At 35.1% G+C, this 23,246-nt stretch overlaps 1 protein-coding gene across 1 annotated transcript in view; it reads right to left on the bottom strand.

Annotated features, from left to right (window-relative positions):
* Positions 1–426: 426 nt before the first annotated feature.
* LOC126974197 (flotillin-2) overlaps positions 427–23,246 on the bottom strand; it is a 340,191-nt gene continuing 317,371 nt past the window's right edge. The window contains exons 4-10 of the mRNA XM_050821644.1: positions 20,992–21,224; positions 19,166–19,285; positions 15,073–15,180; positions 11,784–11,890; positions 10,302–10,485; positions 7,952–8,123; positions 427–6,280 (exon numbers count right to left, since the gene is read on the bottom strand). Of these exons, the coding sequence (XP_050677601.1) occupies positions 6,225–6,280; positions 7,952–8,123; positions 10,302–10,485; positions 11,784–11,890; positions 15,073–15,180; positions 19,166–19,285; positions 20,992–21,224 (980 nt within the window). The 3' untranslated portion in view covers positions 427–6,224. The remainder of the gene's footprint in view (positions 6,281–7,951; positions 8,124–10,301; positions 10,486–11,783; positions 11,891–15,072; positions 15,181–19,165; positions 19,286–20,991; positions 21,225–23,246) is intronic.

The following is a 23,246-nucleotide window of genomic DNA, read 5'->3' as shown; positions in this document are numbered from 1 at the left end:
AATACACATGATAGCACTGACTGAAGAGTGACAAACAGACTAACATTGTGAGCGTTACTAAGAGCTAAGAGTAAAGTAATGAATATTGATTTTAATTAATTAATTTAAGAGGTGGCAAACGAGCAAAAGGCTCACCTGATTAGGTGTGGTGAGACAACCGCCAATGAACATCCGCAAAACTAGGGGACGAGATGCGTTCCTTTAAGGTGGGAGGGGAGTCCTGTGTTCTTAAAGGCCCCTAAGTCGTATCGGTTCGGGTAAACAGCAGCCGGTAATTAATTCCACAATGTCCGGTAGTGGAATTCAGCTTCCGGTAATAACCCGTACAACTGCCTTGAGTACTCCCCGTGATAAATGCGGCAGAAGATGCAGAGGGAACCCACATGATACAATTTAGATTAGTTAAGGAATATAAAATAAAAACAATTTATATACACAATATAGTTTATTTAATTCCACACATCACACAATAATAGTAATTGATAATAAAAATAATAAAATAAAATGTCTCACAGTACACATACAACACGTAAAAAGTTATCTTCTTGTCTATCGACTAAGTTACGAATTTTAGCAAAATAGATTCCATTTTAATCTCACACATTACTATGCTAGCGTAGTTTACATCTAGCTAATAGTACTCTAATCAAACCAACAAACCGTAATTATGTCTGACTACTTAACCAAAGACGCCAGTCAATTTTAATTTAAGCCATTAAAACCTTCTTTAATCAGATAGACCGAAAGTGCGGCAAAGATCTTCAAAAAATAATCAAACAAAAGCTTGTTTCTAGCGAAATAATATAAAATTTTAATAAACGCGAAGTAAATTATTCCAAATTTAAAACTTTTTCCCCCTTATTCATAATAGTCTGCTAACTTAAAGCATTGCTAATTCGCACTCTGTCTTCTTCTATTGACCTAAGTAAGAATGTGAAAAAACACTCCTTAGCGGCTGTTAAAAGTTAGCGGACCATTATGAATAAGTTTGTCGTTATCTCACCTCACTGTAATTCTGTCACTACAGAACTGACAGGGAGAATTAATTTTACACTTGGTTTAACTTCACACAGTTCATATTTATAATTATCTACTGGAAAATATTAATGATATATTAATATTATAGTAATGTTCATTAACAATCTTGGTAATATTTATATAACCAGTGTATTGGTGGTTAGCGTCCATAATAATCAGAAAATATCATCTTTAGAAAGGCCGCACTATTTCAATAAATACTCCTAAACATCAACCCCCTTATTAATAATAGTCCGCTAACTTTAAACAGCCACTTAGGAGTGTTTTTTCTCATTCTGACTTAGGTTAATAGAAGAAGACAGAGTGAGAATTAGCAATGCTTTCAGTTAGCAGACTATTATGAATAAGGGGGTTAAATTCTAACGACGTCTTCAGTTCAGTGTTATGTCATAGTACCAAATATTAAAGCAAGCCAAAGAGCGAACCTCATGTTACCACATTGCGTTCCAACACCGAGCAACGTTACTCGTAAAGTTTATAAAAACCAATCTAAGGCTGACATCTAAAGATCGTTCATTTTGCTTAGACTTTACTAACGTAAAACTTCCTTGTGCGGCGTTTCCGGGACGATACGTCATGGGTACTTTCAAAAAAAGCGCGTACACCTTCCTTGAAGGCCGGCAACGCTCTTGTGATTCCTCTGGTGTTGCAAGAGAATGTGGGTGGCGGTGATCACTTAACACCAGGTGACCCGTACGCTCGTTTGTCCTCCTATTCCATAAAAAAAAAACTAAGCTGACTTCAAACTTACCACAAACTTTGATTTGGTATTTATAGTAATTTGATAGCTGAGAATACCCTGAGCTTGAGGTAAGGCGAAACCTAACGCATTTCATTACACAGAGTACGTTCTACATTATTATCAAAACATTTGACAAAAGGGTCCTTTAGTTATTTAAAATCTAGCTCTATATTCTGATATTGTTTCAAATACTTCATTGAATATAATATGTAACTACTTTCATTATTATATTTCATATAATTTACGGATCATTGACATTTATATAAGGATGAACCCCCAGATACAATTGGCACCACTGCATTCTCGTATTATACGGATATTTTAAATCGTCGGACAACAACGCAACGTCTGTGATGGCGCAAGGAATTGTTGATATCTTTTTTGTTCGGTTTATAGTAAAATTTTTTCCTAAGTCGTCGTTATGGTGAACTTTAGTGCTAGCTAAACTTAAGCTTAGTGCACACTCTAAGCTATATTTATGAATACGGACTTCGACTCAATTCGCTAGATAAGTCTTAGCAAAGTTTTATTTCGCTCTTTAAATCTTGGCCTAAGACTGATTTTGAATATCATACCTCATCAAAGCACAGATAAAGATCGTATTGAATTAAAAGAACATATAGACGAACGACAACAGTCTATATAATATTTTTGTTGATATATAGATGGTGCCATGGTGATTTGATGGACTTGTATCTAAACAGTTTAATTTGATCCGTAATGATAAGATGTTAGAATAACTTATCATCGCTCTATAGTCTTCTAATTCCCACGTACACCCCTATACGATATACTATCGTATAAAAGTTATTATATTTGGCAGTATATTCCTGTAGAGGCCCAGCCTCGTCGCTCTTGGACTGTGGAAGTATACCAGACGAATTTTCCGGGCGTAAATCAAAATTGATTTATGAGAACTCGAATCTATGGCTTGCTTATAACTTTGTTGTATACTTATAGTTGATGTATTAAACCACGAAAACACACACAACGACATTACTCTCACACCGTAGTAGAAGACTAAAAACGTTCATAAAAGTATTTCTTGTATATTGTAGGGAAAGCAATACAAATTATAAGACCAGTGCTGCGAATAATCGAATCGGCAATCATTGTGGATTTGTTCTGCAATGGTACTGTCAAATGTTATTACCTAGCACGGTGGGTTTGTAACATAGTCTTATGGCACACTATAGCGATACCTAGTCACTTCTATTACCTTCTAGAAATCAGATACATTTATCTAACTACAAATTCAAAATTTATATTTCTCATCCAAAATGAAAAGACATAAATGGCACCACAAGTAATGAGACTACAGAAATTAACAAAATTAAATTGAATAACAATTGAAAATCATTGAAAAATAAAACTATACGCTTTATTTTAAATTCAGTACAATATTGCCATAATTAAAGGACCGGTTTCGCTATCCTTTGGAATGATAAAAACTATATTTTAATAATTTTATTTTTATGTCCGACTTAAATGCATTTGTATTGTAATATAAAAAAAAAAAACAACTAATAAAATGGTCATATAAATAAAAGTAATTAATATTCCATTTAGTCTGATCTCGTTACGAAAGGTCATAAGATAGAAATTCAATCGGCCGAAATTCAGAATCAGATAAATGTATCACAATTCTAAATATTTCAAGACTTACTTAACCTGATATTTTAGAAAAACACAAAACACTGAAGAATACATTCAAACAGGCGAATATATCTCGTAGAAAATTCTAGAAAAAATTCACAATAGTACAAAATCTAATTTATATGACTATGTTACTATGTTATTATTATATTACTGGAAACTTTGATCGTAGTACTACCAAAAATATATTTATTTCGAATGTAGGTAGTTTACACTTAATGGTAACTTTTGTGCAAAAAATAAATAGCACTTGCCTGACAAGGTCTGACCGTGCTAAGGCTGTGCAAAGCTGTTTCTGAGGTATCAACGTACACTAAACCTAGCCTGGTCTACTAAAAAATAGACTAAAGGTAGGCCCATAAAAGTCAGTCGAACAAATATTCCGGGACAAAAGAAGATTTAAATACACCTATATATAAAACAGAATACATATGATTCTCTTTGTCAAGAGATAAGTTATTCAATTGGACGTAATTCCAAAAAAACGTTCCAAACCACAATCATGTCAAAAATGAATTAAGAACACAAAACTGGTCACGTGATTCATATTAACCGACTGACAAAAAATGGCAGCCCTACTGTCACTCTATAAATGACATCATGACTTAGTAGCTCAACCCACATGTATGGAATACACTAATATTTATTAAACTCTACACAAACTCTCCTGAGGTGCTAAGCTGCCACACAACAACAGTCTTACGACGTCACGTCTTACCGACCCCAAGGTCCACGGGCTCGGGTTACAAAATAAAATTTATTGCTTTTGAAGTGTTTAGGCTTGTTTATAAAAGCGAACGTCAACGCTTTTGTTTTTAAACAAGCTAGCGCTATGTTATACATAAACAATAGATACTTCTTACTTTGAACAAATTTCGTATAGTGTCATGCTTTTTTTTTATGATTTTTTTAGATTTACCTACAGATTACATTTCAATTATTACTCATGAATGTAGTAACGTTTTATAACTAAAACGTACTTCAAAGTTACTAATTAGTAATAGAATAGTTACTAAAACATCATAGATAATACAAAAAAGAATTTTTACATCGACTGCGACAGATAATTTTTACGGCTGACCGCATTTTGACGGCTTGTCGTATTTTACACAAATAAAGTTTTAAAATTAAAAAAAAAATCTTTTACGGTCTGTAAAATAATTGACATAATGACTTAGTAGCCCAACCCTCATGCATAGAATACACTAATTTATTAAACTTTAAACACGAATTCCTTAAAATGTGATGTTTATGGCTTGGAACGTTTTTCAAGAACTACGTCCAATTGTAATCCAAGAACTTATTTTTTTTAATACATTAAAGACAATAATTATTTCATCATCCGAAATGGTCACTAACAGAAAACGTTTATATAGAAATAAAATAAAACAATCGCCTGAGTAGAAACACATTGGCAACTCATTGAATAGTAACTCTGATAAGAAATTGCAATGTGTAAGATGTATCCCACTAATCCTTTCTAGAAAATCATTATTTTTATCATTACATTATCGGCTTTATTAGGCTTACTTCGTAATAACACACACTTCAAGTCAAAAATTTTGATTAGGTTGAAATTATTTTTAGTTTGGTAAAAAAAATGTCAAAGCAAATAATAGAGTTTCACACAAATTGTAAAACAAATGGTTAGAGTTTGTCAGATACACAAATTGTTTAATGGATAAGATATCCAATAGGAATCAAGAGACATATCCCGTAATACAAGTTCGACTTTAAGGTGTGATACTCAGTTATACCGGTAACTAATGCAAGACATCATAAGGCTAACTTATAGTACCTACATCAAGACTTACAACATTCATTCTACATCATTTTCGTACAAGAATAAATTATCGTACCTTAAACAGATCATCAGAGTTTCCCTGCGAGATCGAATCAGAAATGAGGAGATCCGTAGGAGAACGAAGTCACCGACATAGCCCAAACGATTGCGAAACTGCAGTGGCAGTGGGCAGGGCACATAGCTCGACGGACAGATGGCCGTTGGGGCAGTAAAGTCCTCGAATAGCGACCACTTACCGAAAGTCGTAGTGTTGGTAGGCCCCCCACAAGATGGACCAACAATCTGGTCAAGATAGCCGGAATACTTTGGATGAGTTCAGCGCAGGACCGATCGTCGTGGAAATCTTTGTCCAGTTAGAATAAGGTGAATGACATGCACCATCTCGTGGTCCTAGCGGTTACTATCTGATTACTTTGTACTTTATGAGACATAACCTGACATCTATAGAGTGTACTCAGAGTTTGCTCAGACTTTACTTAAGTATAACTTAGCTGAGTGTAATAAAATACGAACTTTACTTTTGCATTAGGCTGTCTTAGCATACGCTCAATATAATTTCACCTGTTAAATAACTATAAAAATTAAATCAAACATTATGCTAAGCTTACACCCAGCTAAGTTTTACTTAAGTTAATTCTGAGCAACGTATAAGTACGCGCTATAGATTTCACCCGTAGAGCTAAATATAGGTCACCAAGAAAAAGAAATATTTTTATGACAAAAGTCGTAAAACAACAGTGTTAGTCTTGATATATCTTAGTTGCCTTGAAGCAGTCTTGCTTTACTTACCGAGTATATTCAGATAAACACATCGATACTCGGGTTTTGAACCGTAACCTAATCCACTATATAATTAAATTGTTCAATGAATAAATAATAATAAATTCTGCTTAGCAGTTGATTAATATACATTAGAAATTAAAGAATACTATGTGCGATAAAACAATAATAAAATCATTTGTGCGTTTAAATTGAATACATTAATTAGCAGGCTGCAACTTCCTTCTTTTTGATTCCAGCAGATGCCAGCGCAGAGTCCTCTGTAACAACATTGGTCACAATTATAACATTGCAGGACAAAAAAGATTCTGGTTCAGCCATTTTGTTATTGGTGTATCAGCCTCATAAGCAAGCATGTGTTAAGTTTGTTTATCTACACCCATGCTTTAAATCCTCTATTAAAGATTCTGAAACAGTTAGCTTATTGCCAGCATTAAAACACCCAATGTTCTAATAACCATTACATCATCCAAACGAGTGTTGTAATGTTGTACTGAATTTTATAACAACACTCCTATGTTTTTTTTCGATCCCTTCATGCGCAAAGAGTTTCAACAGACAGTCACATACTTATGGCTCGATGCGTGGTTTCTGTATGAATTTCAAAAAAAGAACATTTTCGTTTACGCGCGTTCCACACCAGAACGTCGCGGTTATTCGAATCCCCGCCATTTTTCTTCGATATTTTTATTGTTTTGTTTACAAAAAATGGGCGATTCATTTTAAACGCAGCAAAAGAACATTATATTTGAGTGAATTTTAATTATTGCACTATACAAAATGTAAATTACTACTAAAATAAATAATTGTTTCAATACTTAGTTTATATGTATATAATCAGTAATGAATGATATTAGCTTACTACTAGAACTGGTGTTTTAGTGTTAGCAGTAGGCTAACTGTTTCAGAATCTTTTAGAGGATTCATATTCTGGGTGTATATAAAGTCTTGTATGCAACTGTTCATAATTAGGTATTAAAACACTCATGTGATACTATTATCACACTCGGCTTCGCCTCGTACGCATTCGTGTTTTAATACCCCTTATTACACAACAGTAGCATAAATAACTATTCCATCCCATCTATTCGAAAAGGACCACTTGCTTCGCCTTTACAGTACATCCATACGGTGGTGTTTTCTATGTGATACTTTTAGCGGGCAGTAATCAGATTTTAATTTTAAGTGCACCGGAATCTTTGCCGCGCACTTTTTGAATTTGGAACATCTTAGTGTTCAGCGTCAAAAAATAGAACGCAAATATTGTTTGAATAAAGGCGGGCTGGTACGACGGCCGATAGTCGCGCCGCCGCGGCCGGCTGAAAAAAAAAAAAGAAATCAAATAAAAACGCGCGCACTAAGGCCCATGTTTTCGTCAATTTTCGCGGATTGTTAGAAATTAATGGTTTTGTTTTGAAAAATGAGGTCTTCAAGTGACAATGAAAGTATTAGAAGTGACGCAAGAAATGTGATTGATAATCTATAACCTGCAAAATCCCGGCAGAAATATACGAAAGCCTATGGTAATTTTATTAAATGGAGAAGTGCACGAAGCGCCAAGACATTTTCAGAATCCGTGTTTTTGGCCTACTTTCAGTACTTAGCCAAAACAAACAATGTTGCACTCTTTGGGGTTCCACCTGTTAGCAGGTGAAGTGTATTCTCTTATTTTATGTTATTGAATATTATCTTAACGATTTAAAACGTCAGAATGTCTTATCGCTGCAGGCGTTTGTTATAGCCCCTCATTGTTGCGGTTAAGGCCAATTCGTTGCGATGTATTGATATTTCTGTGTCTTATCGTGTTATTACTAATAGCGAAGATATTTAGCAATCGTAAAAAAACTTTTTAAGTAACTATCTTTCATGATAGGCGAAAAAAACAGGGTTGAGAATCAGGTTACTTTAATAAAAATTGTTATTTGACTCACCGGGATTAGGATGGAGTCTCTTCAAGACCTGGCTGATGTCAAGGCCGGTGAGTGACCTGACTGCGGGAGGTATACCGCCAGCCAAGCGGGCCACTTCTCCCGTGGCGCCGTTGTCACCCACCAGCACTATCTCATCGGTCTTCGCGAGAGGAGCTGACACTTCTGCTGCAATCTGTAAATTATAAATAAATCAGTATTATGATATCACCCAGCTTCACAGTATAATATAAAGTGTATTTTTTTATATGGCAAACTGACAAGAGGCTCACGTGATGCGCACACAACACCAGGGGTCAAGATTTTCGTTGCCAGCCTTTAAGGTGGGAGAATGCTCATCAATTGAAGGTCCCTAAGTCGTATTGGTTCGGGAAAACAGCAGCCGTAGAAGCAAGAAATTTCTTGAAAAATGCGCCGTTGTGGAATACCAGACTACAAAGTGATGAGGATGGTATTTTATTGGTATTTTCCTACAATAGATACAAAAGTTACTAGTCTAAATGAAGGCTTATTTATGTAGAGCTGTTGATCACCGATTTTACGGTACATACTAAATGACGAAACTTAACGATACTTAATACGTAAATAAATGAATAAAATAGGAAAAGTTTAGGCAAATAGAAACGTGCATGCTTTAGGCTAGGGTTACTATGGATGCGAGTTCTGACGAAAATTTGTTCTGACGAGTACGTCCGACGTACGACGTACTACGTCGTGCATGTTATGACGCGTTCGTCGTTGCCAGTGTAAACACTGTCATTCACGAATAATTGTTCTGACGAGTTCTCACGAATCCGTCAGAACTCGTCAGAACAATTTTTCGACAGAACTCGCATCCATAGTAACCCTAGCCTTAAGCGCTCACGTTATAAGTATTTTTTTAAACTAGTTTAAACACAGACAATTTTTCACTAATAAGTAATATTACCTTCTCTCTTGTCTCATTCAAAAAATTCTCAATAGAAATTTTAATTTTATTGTCAATATTTTACTATTATTATTATAAAATATTTTGAGCAAAAAACTAAATTATTTTTTATCTACTGACTTCGAAAGATGATTAATATACCAATGAGTTATTTTTTAAATCACAATTTAATTTCGAACCTCGTTGAATTTTTTAAAATATTATACATCTGTGTACAGATAGTACAGTATAGTAGCTAGAGAAGCATTAAAAATAAAAATAGATTACTTCAAACTTGTAAAATACTAGCAATACAAGGGCTGCACTAAACTTTTAGTTATCCCGATACTTATCGGGAATCAAGGAAGTGACACAACATTACTATTTAAAAATGTATTTATTGCTTTTCGAAGTATTCTCTGCGAAATTTGACACATTTTTCCATACGATGAAACCAATCATTGAAGAAACCATTCCATTCGGAAGCTGGGTTCTCCAAAATGGCCGTTTGTAGGCGTCCACAGCTTCTTCAGGTGATATAAATCTCTCACCACGCAATTTATTCTTTATTTTAGGGAAAGTATAGAAATCATTAGGGCTTAGGTCGGGGCTGTACCGCGGATGGAATAATTCTATGTTTTCTTGCTCTAAAAACTCTTTTGTTCTGTGCGCGGTGCGAGAACTCGCATTGTCGTGATGAAGGATGATGCGGTGGTTGCAGTTCTCTTTACGGAGTTCAGAAACGACCTGTGGCAAACAAATGCTAGCATACCATTCTGCATTAACCGTTCTTTGTTAATTATTTTATATATTTTATTTTGCGCAATTTATAAACCATTAAGCCCTTTTTAGTACTTATTAAATAATAGTAAAATAGTAAGCTTGCATTAGTTCTATTGAGGTGGTAAATTTATAGCACTTTGTTTACCTTAGTGTAAAGGTTATGAATGTAGGTGACGACGTAGCAACGATAGCTCGATGGTTCTGATTAAAATTATGTTCATATTCAAGAGACAGTTCTTACCTACTAAACATTAGAATTCAGATAATAATTTGGCTTTATTATTTCATCTGAAAATCTAGTGTCTATGCACTTTGTATTTTTTATGGCACTAAGGAACGAGACGAGCAGGACGTTCAGCTGATGGTAATTGATACGCCCTGTCCATTACAATGCAATACAAATGCGCTTGTCACCTTGAGACGTAAGACGTAAAGTCTTATTTGCCCAGTAATTTCACTAGCTACGGCGCCCTTCAGACTGTAACACATTACTGCTTCACAGCAGAAATAGGCGCCGATGTGGTTCCCATATTCTAGCCGGCATGCTGTGCAGAGGAACCTCCCACTGGTATACAACTATCCGTATAAAATATTTAGAAAGTAACTTGGAACTGGTATATATTTATGACTATAAGTTATGACGCGTTAAAGAAACTGGCATACTTTTGGCAAAGCTTCCAGAACCAAGGCCATCATGGCCGCGTCTCCATACTGCTTGTAAACCTTCGCCTTCGCCAGCATACGTTCGGCGTCTGCCTTGCCGACATCGCCGATGGCAGTGGCTTCAGCCAGACCGAGGACCTTGATGCGTTCAGCATCCGCTCTAGCACCTTCCACAGTCTGTGTGCTGTAATATAATATATACGTTTCATTAATTGAATTACAACCAAATAGATTAATCAAGTGATTGGTCACTTCATCGGGAAATATATACAAATATATAATAAACACTCACATAATGTTACTGAACTACTTACATAAATTTAAGATTCATATTAAACAAATTTTAATGAAGACAGCGTAAAATATAGTTCAGGAATAAATGTACAATTAAAATATATGAATACTGTGAAAACTGTAAAGGAAGGATGAATCTTGCTGAGTCTCTTGCCTGTTCTTAGAACAAGGCCCTACTGGTAATCTATTGAACTGATGACATCAAAATGTACTTTCATAAACGTACAAACTGTAACTAAATGAATAAAAAAAAATCATTTCATTTCATTAAAAATTGCAATGGCGATCAATATTTGAATTTCATTAGTAAATAGTTGTTTTTGAAATGGTTACAATTTAACCTTACTTTTCTCAATCGTTGTAAATCTTCCCAGTGTTACATGTTACAATAAACACTCGATCGGCGATCGCAATGATAATGGTGACGGGATGATGGATATGTGGGCGGTGGTAATTACCGACCATCCAGTGATATCCATGTTTAATTCAATACAACTTAAATGACTAAGTGCCACGCATTTTTCTGTCCCTAAGTTGTTATTTTTTTAAGTGGCAAAACAAGCAACACGTTCATCTTATGAAAATCAGTACGCCCTGACTAAAGATTCTTGAAATAATAAAAATTCTAAGCACAGTTGCGCTCGTAACTTTCACTTTCAGAGATAAAATATTACATCTTTTTAATAAAATTCCTTCACTATCCACTGCGCCCTACTAACCGGAACACAATATACTTGCACATTGATGCTGTTTGACGTCCATCGCTGGTTCCAACCTAGCCGGGATGATGTGCAAAGGAGCCTGATATTTTAAACTTATTCGCTGGTGATATCGGAACATTGGGTTTCCGATCAATCGATGACAACTGTAGCCCAAGTGGTTAGTAAACCTGCCTACTGAGCTAGAGGGATTCGAACCCGGATCGGGTTCGAAACACCTGTGCCAGAAGGCCACGCTCTTCCATATCAAATAAATTTAACAGTACCAAAAACTAGGGATCACAAATTAAGTTTAAAAATATAATGTAACAAAAGAAAAATATTATACAAACAGGATGTCTGTGTGTGTATGTGTGTGTGTGTGTGTGCGTGTGAGTTTGTGAGTGTGATCATGTGTTCGTGTGATAAAAAAAGGGTTTGTCGATACTCGATGATCAAAAGTAATACAAAATGCAACGCTATCTCATACCGTTTCCCTTCAGCAATAGCCTGCAGGCGAAAGGCCTCAGCTTCCGCCGGGAGTCGAACGGTCGCCATCAGCTCCTCTTCGCGCCGCATAATTTCTTGTTGTTCGACCTGGTAGAAAGTATAAGTACAAATCTTTTAGTGACCGAAAACTAAATTAGGCACTATTGAGTCATATCTATATATATAAAAATGAATTGCTGTTCGTTAGTCTCGGTAAAATTCGACAACGGCTGGATCGATTTGGCTAATTTTGGTCTTGAATTATTTGTGGAAGTCTAGAGAAGGTTTAAAAGGTGAATAAATATGAAAGTGTTCGGAATTAAATAAAAACAACAATTTTGTTTTTCCTTTGATTTGATTTGAATCAAATCGAAAGAATAGTTTAAAATGAATAACTAATTAGAATCTTTATATCGTTCGAACTTTCTCCGGAGGTAAACAAAAAACTTAATTTTAGCTACCTATAGTTGGTAGATTTTATGTACGATTTAATATTTGGTAAGTCTGAGAATCGGTCGTCATCTATTTTTTATACCCCAAAACTTTAAATTTTTTTTTCTTATTACTTTATATGGCAATACAACGTTAGCTGGGTCAGCTAGTTATGAATAAACTTTTGGTGGGATTATCTTATGTTTAATGCAATAGAATGACAATAATAGTATAGAGAGAGGAGAATGACTACTTATGTCATGGTAATGGAAATATTATGAAAAATAAATTATTTCAAAATAACAGTATGTTTGGGTGGGGTGCTGGGACAATAACAATTTTAAATTATTAAAACAATAAAAATAGTTAAAAAAAACTCAAAAAACACGCTGTGGTTGAAAAGACAATGGTTGATCAAATCAAATGATGAATTAATTGGAATTTGAATTCAATCCCGCCTTAAGGACGATATATGAAAAAATTATACAAATTTACACAAATCTTATTTTACAAAAAGAATGGAATAATTGTATAAAATTAATGTTTCGTGACCGGTCCTCGATAAATCTACGAAGTTTGAACGATATCTGGCCGTTTAAAGTGGGTGAAAATGGCGCTTAATTGAATCGGTTGCAAACAAACATACATACAGGTAAAGCTAATAAAAAGCGTGTAATATTAAGTGTTACGCGATGATATATAACATGATGCTTTCGACGATCGAATCAATCCTTTCGCGGCTATATTGAGGAGCCAATTTATCAGCTAATAGGCGTCCAGTTGTGACTGAACAATACTATTTCGACAAGGGCTCGCCTTCACTACTATACGCGCACCCAATTGTCTGTCGTGCAAGTAATCTATTTTTTTGTCAATTTCATATTGTGTTCTAAATATTTTTTTTATGAAAATAAGGGACGAGACGAGCAGGACGTCCTGCTGATGGCTGCCAAACATTCTGAGCGGCACTACAATTGCGTTTGTCACCTTGAGACATAAGATGTCAAGTCTCATTTGCCTAGTAATTTCACTAGCTACGGTGCCCTTCAGACTAAAACACAGTAATGCTTACACATTACTGTTGTGGTAGGTACCCATAATCTAGCCGGCTTCCGGTGCCAAGGAGCCTCGCACTGGTAAACATATGGTGGTATTGGTATGACATTAGCAGTCTCAGTACTTACGGACGTACTTATAACACTTACACTGAACATTTACAAATTACAAGTTAAAAATATTAAAAACTATAGTGCCGCCGCATATAAGAAAGAAATACAAAAATAACGAAATGGGTTTGTTTAAATTTTGCAGAATTGTGTACGATATGATAAAAATTTACTACAACACTAATATTTACGCTCTCCTATATCTGGTTCATTTCAATACCCCTTCGATCATCAATGTCGAACTCAAACTCAAAAGTAATTCATTCAATTCGGGCATAGATTACCCTCTATTGAATTTCTCTGCTGAAATAAAGTCTGCTATGAAGTTTTGGATGAACCACCACAAAATAAACGACATATAGAAATATAGTCGTAAAATAAGACCGTTTCTAGCAACAACACTACTGTTAGAAACTTTAATAAAATGTCTAACGATACAACTAATAGAGGGGCTACAACGGACCATTACAACATAATACAAAATATCGTTGTTCAAATAATAATCACAAATTACTGCGAGTACAATGTAGGTCAACAAGCACTGACGTTAATAATTCAATTACTCAAATGCACAAAGCTGTAATACCGAGCATTATTTATGAAATACTCAGTAATGGAAGCTTAATATCTGAACGCTTATTTGTTTAGCCTCCATTACACTATACGTTATTAAGAGCCCGTTATTTGTCGTGGCCACAGCAAGGGCGTCGATGTTTGATGTACGATTATAAAAGTACACCCGACAGACGTTGTTCTATACACACTTCTTGAATTTGAAAAATCGGTCCAGCCGTTAGGAGCATTTCACTAACATACACATGAGCAGGAGATTTATAATATATGGACGGAATTGAGAATCTAAACCAATCTCAAATTCACTGGAACACACAAAAAAATTATTAAAATCGGTCCAGCCGTTTAGGAGTTAGTTCAATTGTGACTCTGAACTATTCTCGAATCCACCTGAAGACACACAGAAAGTTTCATTAAAATCAGTGCAGCCGTTTAGGAGGACTTCAGTTACAACAGACGCACAAAAGAATTATATACTAGTCATTATACTGATAATCGGCTTCGAATATAGCAAAAAAGTCAATAAATACTCAACTTCTAAGAAGAATTATATCTTATAAACCCCTTCGAATTAGTGTCCTTTACTTTCTATTACAATACATAGCACGCATATCTATACTTCATAAGATAATAAAATTCCATTATCTATGCACATGGCATATGCGTCGATGCAAAATGGCAGGTACTTGCGCCATCACTAAGAAGTCAACGAGCCGAGCTAACACTGTAAGGCCTCTTGTTCATAGCATGGTTCTTAAATCTTACGCGCATCAGCCATTTGATTAAAAAACAAGCGAGATAGTATGACCGATGCTTAATTTTGTATGTCACATTTACACCCTAAAATGCACTACGTAAAATCCAGAATTGTAAATAGAATAGTAGGAATAGATAGAATCAAACAATAATTGAGAAGTATTGTCAGCCTCACAGTCCAACTCGTCTAGGATTTATTTATGGATCCTACTGTTGCAGACAAGATATTCAGTATGGAACGACAACCAGTGCACACTGGACAACAGATTGTTGTTAAAAAATAAACCCTTTAAGAAGTCCTATTAGAGTACATGTAACAAAAACCCAGTGCACACTGGACAACAGATTGTTGCTAAGTGTTACCTCGATTTGCTTCCGTCTCTCGACAACTTCAATCTGTATTTCTTCGTTTCGTATTTTCTGTTTTATTTTCGCGGCCTGCAGCTCGTATGCTAGGGCGGCTTCGGCTTTCTGTAAAATCATATCGTTTATTGGTAATCTTGAGCAATAATAGAAAAAAGTACTTTGACAACCTAAAGTAACAAGATTTAAAGAAACGCAAGATATAGTAATAGTAGCACTAAACTATACAATATCTCGGCTATGTGCTCAGGCACTATAAAGGGGGTAAGAAAATCCAGGCTATAAAACATCAATATCGGGACCGAGTTTTTATTATGGAGCTTTTTTATAAGCGTGAATATGAAAATTGTTACATAATATTCTATAACATTACTACTTCTAGTGTCTAGATTGTCAATATAATATTTTTTTAACATATTTTTAAACTTTTAGGTAAACAAATAAATATAAATGGGCTTCTCTTTTTTAATATTCTCCTCTCCTCCTTTTTTAATCTCCGTAATAATTCTTAACTCTAGGTACTTCATATTTACCATTTATTCTTATTTAAATTGTGACGGTCGCTATTTTAATAAAATTGTTGTATGTACTCGTATATACGAAATATTTTCATACATATATAAATATGAGAATGATTATTTTTATATCCTTGAATTTATCTCCAAGCGACTCACGTGGATGTGGACCCTCTTCTGCAGCACAAACATGCAAGTCTTTAACTGTGGCATTTTCCCACAATAGTCTCGTTCAATACCCAGTAAATAAAATAATCATTGAAACAACAGAAGTCTTCAAAAGAATAATAGTGATATTATTTAAATGAAATGTTATATATTTAATAACAAACAATATGAACTGAACTAATATTATATGATTTCTTATTGCATAATTGTATACTTTTTGAATTACATTATCCCATTTATCGCAATCTTTCGCCGACTTCACAATCAAAATGATAACAGTAGCCCGTCTTAATATAATAGTGCATAGTCTTGATAAGCGAAGATGGGTATCTAATATGTGTGTCTTAACATAACATTGCGAATGGTTTTATGGATAGTCATCTATTAAGTTTGCAAAACGATCTATGCGTATTGCATGTCTATTTTCGAACAATTCCTCAAATAATTATGTATCGCATAACAACCCGATTATGAGAATTTGTAGAGAATTTAATGAAGCATGTGCTGATTTTGATATATTCTTTACAAATATACACTTGTTTAAAATAATATTTATAAAACTTACTAGTTTACGTAAAATAATTAAATGTTTAACTTCAATTTCGTTATAATGTAATTTCTGTTGTGTCCACTTATTATTTTTTACTGTATTTGGTGAATGTTATGTACAATTTTAATTGGATCTCAGGATAATAAAAATGTGCTGTATTTGTTATTATCTTGTTATCTGTTATTGTACCTACTTATAAATAAATAAGAAGTATTTCATTTTAAATATTTAATCGTTTAAAATATTCATAAATCAGTTTCAGTTTAAGCGTACACTAAATATATAAGTATCCAGCCCTACTCTGTTCTAAACTGATAAAGGATTGCCGAGTTAGAAACTTCCTAATTCTGTCAAACTTTATATTTTCATGTTATTCAACCGAGCTCATTGTTACACGAAGTTACACTTAAGCTAAGCTTAATGCAAAGTTGTGGGTTCTATTGTCCGCTCGATTAGAATTAAGTGTTGAGTCACACTGGGTCGTGGGTATAATAGTAACAATAATACGATTCTGATTCTGCAAAATTTGATGTATTTTTAGCCTTCGACGAGGGTTAGGCTTCATTCCTGGGAAAATTTTAAACTATTTTGATAGGACTTGGCATTGAGCTTGTCGTTTATGTACTTTAAATATTTTTTTCAAAAATACCAATACAATTTTTACCGGTTTATATTACCGGAGCGGTTTATCAGTTTGCCGGCTTGTCTGTTTATCGGTGCATTTTACCATTATGCCCTATAATCTCAGAATAGACCTAACCGATTTGTGTGACCGCCATTTAAATCTAATATCAATGGTTTCAAGTAACTACATCAAAACCCATATTTCTGGATTTTTACAAAATTGATCCTTAATCATGAAATATTTTTTTATGAAAATACGGGTCGAGACGATCAGGACGTTCAGCTGGTGGTAATTGATACGCCCTGCCCGTTACGATGCAGTGCCGCTCCGTCTTCTTGAAAAGCCCAAAAAATCTGAGCGGCACTACAATTGCGCTCGTCACCTTCAGACACAAGATGTTAAGTCTCATTTGCCCAGTAATTTCTGTAGCTACGGCGCCCTTCAGACCGAAACACAGTAATGCTTACACATTACTGATTCACGGCAGAAATAGGCGCCGTTGTGGTACCAATAATCTAGCCGGCATCCTGTGCAAAGGAGCTTTCCACTGGTATATGAAATTTCGAAAGAAACAAAGTCTTACTACTTAATAATAAGTACTATTATTATCATTCAAGTTCGTTAGAGTTTCAACCAAAAATAAAATATTGAATGTAAAAGGTTGAAAGTCTGGAACACAATTATTTTTTTGTACTTTTAAATTAAATTATTGTACTTTTAAATTAAATAATTGTACTTTTTTCTTATTGTGCCACCCATGATAGGTGCCTGCCTGATGAGGCACACTTTTCGGTTATTTTTTTAATGCGCGGTATCAAAATCTAAAACATAATACACATTTTGACTCAGACGAAAGTATTTCACATTCTAGTCGCTTCGAGCATGTATTTCATCTTCAAACTTGTAACATATTCTTAACTAAAACTAATTTTGTCAAAACTACCAACTGTTACAAACTGTAACATTTGTAACACGTTTCAGTTGCAATATGTGACCGGAGAGCGGGTTTGATCATGTTTAATTGGCAATATTAATAACATTGTGTTAGAAATTAATTTTACGACTAGGTTATTATCATCACAAGTGCAAAAGCTATTTAAATTTCAAATCGCTATTTCAATGGTATCTACCGGTACAGGAATTATAATTACTGGTTCAATTTGAAACAATCTGCTACTCCAGCATTTCCAGCCAAAACTATGATGCCATGATTGATATGATATTGAACATAGATTTTGTGGAATTATTTACTTTAAGAGGTGGAAATTGGAGAGATTAGTCGGTAACTTGAAATAACAGCTTTTAACTATATAATATTAATATTAACGTAATTTCTTTCAAATTCTTGTTATTTGAAAAAAAAAAAATTTGGTGTTTTCGGCTGTCCATCGCCATTTTTCTTTCAACAATTGTGACAGCAACATGACTGTGGGTACATTTTTTTTGTTTCATATTTACTCTATACACGCATATAATAAAATTTTAAAATGATCACTTTAAAAATTCTTTAAAGTTTGAGTTTAGAGTCATTTTTCGAAGCTACAAACGTTTCCAAAAAATTTTACAATCATTAAAGTTCACAATAATTGCATGAGTGACATCGACTGATGACTTAAGAAAGTACACAATACAATAACCTTAGATTCAGGATTGGTCCCCGCTGCGCTTCAACTAGATACCGTACTACCTTAGAACAATAGCTTTTTTATTACGGCAATATTATGTTTTAGTTTTTTGGGCTATTTGTAAAGAAGCTTGTGTGCGTTGCATCGTGACACTCAGTGGCATCTTTCAAATTTTGTAACTTATATACGCTCCGTGTTATTATACTTACCAACTGATAATATGTGATCCCAGTGTCTTTCTTATTTCTTGAAGTTTTCAGTTTAAATTATTAGCAAAGTTTAACAGAAAATGTGGCACCTCAACGTCACGCATTGTTCGAGACTGGCTCGAGTACGTCTACTTGGGCCTAGTATGAGTTGCCGCAGTTTGCGACTACGCCTGCGGTATCTAGTTGTAGCGCAGCGGACACCAATCATTTATCTAAGGCATATATTATATCTAAGTTAGTTTGACATTCTGCCTACCAAAGGACTAAGTCCTTTAAGAAATTAATTCAATGTAAAATTCATTCATAAATCGACTAGATACATCTTCAGTGCCTAATTTGCTGGAAAATCAACGCACGCTCCACGATATAGTTATACGTAACCTACACATAATTATACATACCGCAGTGTTTATCTCCTGATCAAAATGTGCCTTTTGTAATTTGAAAAGCCTGGCATTATCCTCAATCTTTGTGTCCATTGAGTATTTCACGTCCATGGCATTCTTTTCGCATTCAGCTTCCTGAAAGGAAATGCATTGTCAATTTAAATTCAAATAATGTTTATTTAACTTCAAAAACTATGCGCTTTTCAATATTTTCTTAAGGTTCATTTTCCCCGAGTGATACATAGTATTATGTTCTACGCCTACGAGAAAAAAAAAAACAAATTGTTATAATTTTATATTGAAGAATTTCTTCCCATGTTACATTTTCGTGATATTTTTCCATTTTATACTAATCAAACCGGAATACTATATCACTCCACATTTCCTGAATTCCACTCATCATTATTCACTCATCATATTAAAAAATAACATTGGAACTAAATATAAGATACGTGCATACACCCTATTGTAGCGATGGTACGTTTCCTCTTCTCCTCGCGTCGTATTCCTCATTGCTCAGGATCGTGATTTCTCTGAGGATTCAACTTTTTGACAATAGTTTGCCATCTGTGTCTGTCTTTCGCTACGTGCAGTGCAGTCATGAAGTCTGGTATCGGGAGATGTGCGGATTTGGTGAGACCTTTCCAGTAACCATCAGTTGTTCGAGATTGTGGCCATCTTTTCTAGCGATATGTCCAAAGAACTCTAAGATTCTACGGAGGCAGATAGATGAGAGTCTTGTTTTTACACCTAGAATGTTAATGGATTGGTTGGTGCGGAACGCTGTCCAAGGGATTTGAAGCATCTTCCTCCAGCACCACATCTCAAAGGTTCAATCCGATGGTACGTTTGTTCGATGCTTTATAAGATCGGCAAAGCTCTAGTGACTTCTCTGGTGCTACAAGAGGGTAGGGGCGGCAATCACCTTCCATAAAAAACGTTAATCTGGATTTCGATTACTCAAACGGCACGCTTTAAGCTAATGATCAAAGAATGTAGCAATTATTATAGCTCACAATATGCGGCAACAAACACGAGCATTGTTTGTCCAATCAATGTGTTTACACACAAGCCATCGACATTGGCCCTAATTTGGATCCTGTTTGACCTTGATCTATTGAAACAAATAAACGCCACTCATTACATACTGGACCGATATTTAACTACACAAAGCGAGACTAAGCCCTTCGGCACCAATGTTAATTGCTGTCAGTGTAAAATGTAGGTTAGCGAAGAGCTTCGGTAAGAATTAGGTCAAGGTGCGTTGTTTCATTTAAAAAAAAATGCGTGCGTACAAAGTACACATAGCAGGAGTGAAACCTGCACTCTACATGAACCTCTTAACGGCATATGAAGTCCTGGTACATGTTGCTACGATGACACATGATTTCAACCGCCATGAAAGACATTACTATCACCACTAATATATATATATATGTGCTCTTCTGGTGTTTATGTACGACGTGTGCACGACGTCAGAATTTATTAATTATTGAGGTATACTCGCATCACACATAAGACCACGCTCTTTAGGAATAAATTATCACAGTGAATTTTATGATGCGCTCACTCAAATTCGACACCCTGACGTAAGTTGGTCAACTAGACCATTCGTACCATACTTCAGCTACAGCCTCTTGTAACTCATATGTCTACTTAACATACTTAACATAATCTGGTCGGCATCCTGTGCAAAGGAGCCAACTCCCAATAGTAACAAAAAAAAAATGGTTCTACAAATCGTAGGATAGCACGAGGAATATAAACTTTAAAGGATTTTCGAACACACTTAGGTACATTGTGCCCGTGTGTTTGTCCGCTACCCTGTATATGATACGTACTCGAATGCCGGCGTCCCTATTGGCCTGCGCGACGCCCACGTCGGCGTCTCTCTTCACGGCGGCGGTCTGCGCCTTGCCCAGGCTGGCCAGGTACTGCACGTCATCGTACACGTCCTTGATCGTGAACGACAGGATCTCGATGCCCATCCGGCCCACGTCGGGCGCGGCCACCTCCCGCACGAGCCCCGCGAACTGATCGCGGTCCTTGTACACCTCTTCTACTGTAAGAGTTCCTGTATGACAAAATAATAAAATGTTTATTTCATTATTAATTATACTTGTTTTGAAAGCTGTACTTCGTAAAGTAAAACGAAATATAGATTCAACACCAAACCAAAATGTATACTTCAATAAATTTCCAGCTCTTATTCAGTAGAAATATGGGCGATAATAGATGGGCTATTCTGAATGTCTACAAAGCTGTGGACTGAACTTCCTTGTGCGGTGTTTCCGGGACGATACGACATGGGTACCTTCAAAAAAGCGCGTACACCTTCCTTAAAGCCTTCCGGCCAACTGTGACTCCTCTGGTGTTGCAAGAGAATGTGGGCGGCGGTGATCACTAAACACCAGGTGACCCGTACGCTCGTTTGTCCTCCTTTTCCATAAAATTCCATAAAAAAAAACGTCGATGGATCGAAATCTATAGGAGGTTTTGTATTTTTAGATTGTTTTTTTTTTTATGTAAATGTGAGAAATTGCGTTTTAATCTAATATATAAAATTCTCTCTATTTAATTCTATCTATTTTTCATCCCCCTAAATGTTAAAGGTCCACACGAAATGTATTTTTAAATTTTTTTGTCATTTTTTTTAAATTTATTTGATTATGAGTCAGCATTAAAAAATACATACAACTTCAAATTTTCATCTACGATCAACAGTTACTTTTGTATCGCGATTTTAATATCGGCAATACAACGTTTGCTGGGTCAGCTAGTTAAACTATAATATTTGATAATTACACTCAAAGGTAGATTCGGCACAGATTCATGTCTGTTTGTCTGTTGTCAGTATTCTATTTCTCAGGAAAATTAACATCTTTAATAAGTTTTATCTTAAGTTCGGTAACGTGATGGGATGCCCTGTGAAGATTCCCGAGAACTGTAAGATATCTGTGAGATTTAGAGGAGGTTTTAGTAGATTGACCCAAGTAGTAGAATATAATGTCGTAGCATTGGGCGGTCGTACATTATTTGTTCGGTACTTCCTTCTTGTTAAAAAACTTATTAGGTTAAGTAACAATAAAATAATTTAGCCTAGGACAAAGTACTTTGGCAAAAATCGGGTTTGACCGATAACATATAACTTATTTGTAAATAATAACCTTATGTATTATTACTATAATACTAGTCGCAGGTAACAATTCGCTTATCGAAGTCGGGTGGACAACACTAACCAACTAATAAATTTAATTTTTGATATACCTTTATCATATATTAGACTTGTTACGCGCCTATGTTGGGAGCAGACAGTATACGCTTACTATAGTATAGAAGATTATACATCTATACTAATATACTAATAATATTATAAAGCTGCAGTGTTTGTTTGTTTGTTTATTTGTTTGTTTGAACGCGCTAATCTCTGGTACTACTGGTCCGATTTGAATGATTCTTTCAGTGTTGGGTAGTCCATTTATCGAGGAAGGCTATAGGCTATGTTTTTTTTTCAAAATTAGGGATCCGTAATAAAATTGCTATTTTGTAACACAAGGTGTAAAATCGAAAACCTATATTTGCGTGCGCTGCAAAAACTATTGACAATAGAACAAAATGATGTACAGGCTTAATATAGGCAATATTTTATTACTTATAAAACTATCGCGTGAATTATACTTTATATGGCAAAACAACGTTTGCCGGGTCAGCTAGTAGAGGATAATGATGGTTCATGGTTCTTTTCTGGATCTGCGCACGCCGCCTTAAATTGTATAATATTCTATATTAAGTAGGCTAAGTTTTTATATGATTAGAAAGATGCTCTGGGAGTTTCTTATCAGTTCTTCTCCCCATGTCATAGTCCATTTACGAATTGATGTAGCTTCATGACAAGTGTTGTTGCAATGTTATTGTCACTCCTGGTAGTCCATGGTAATTAAATATAGGTTTACCTTATGTATACATTGTATTGTATATCCCAGATACACAAACTCATTCACAATTACAAAATTTATAAGAGATGGAAGGTATGAGAGTGATATTGAAAGAAGAGAGAAAAGCAGGAAACGTGGTGAATGGAGCTTTGCACTCCTTT

The sequence above is a fragment of the Leptidea sinapis genome, chromosome 31, assembly GCF_905404315.1.
Source record: "Leptidea sinapis chromosome 31, ilLepSina1.1, whole genome shotgun sequence".
Classification (NCBI taxonomy): domain Eukaryota; kingdom Metazoa; phylum Arthropoda; class Insecta; order Lepidoptera; family Pieridae; genus Leptidea; species Leptidea sinapis.
This window is presented reverse-complemented; position numbering and strand designations above follow the sequence as displayed.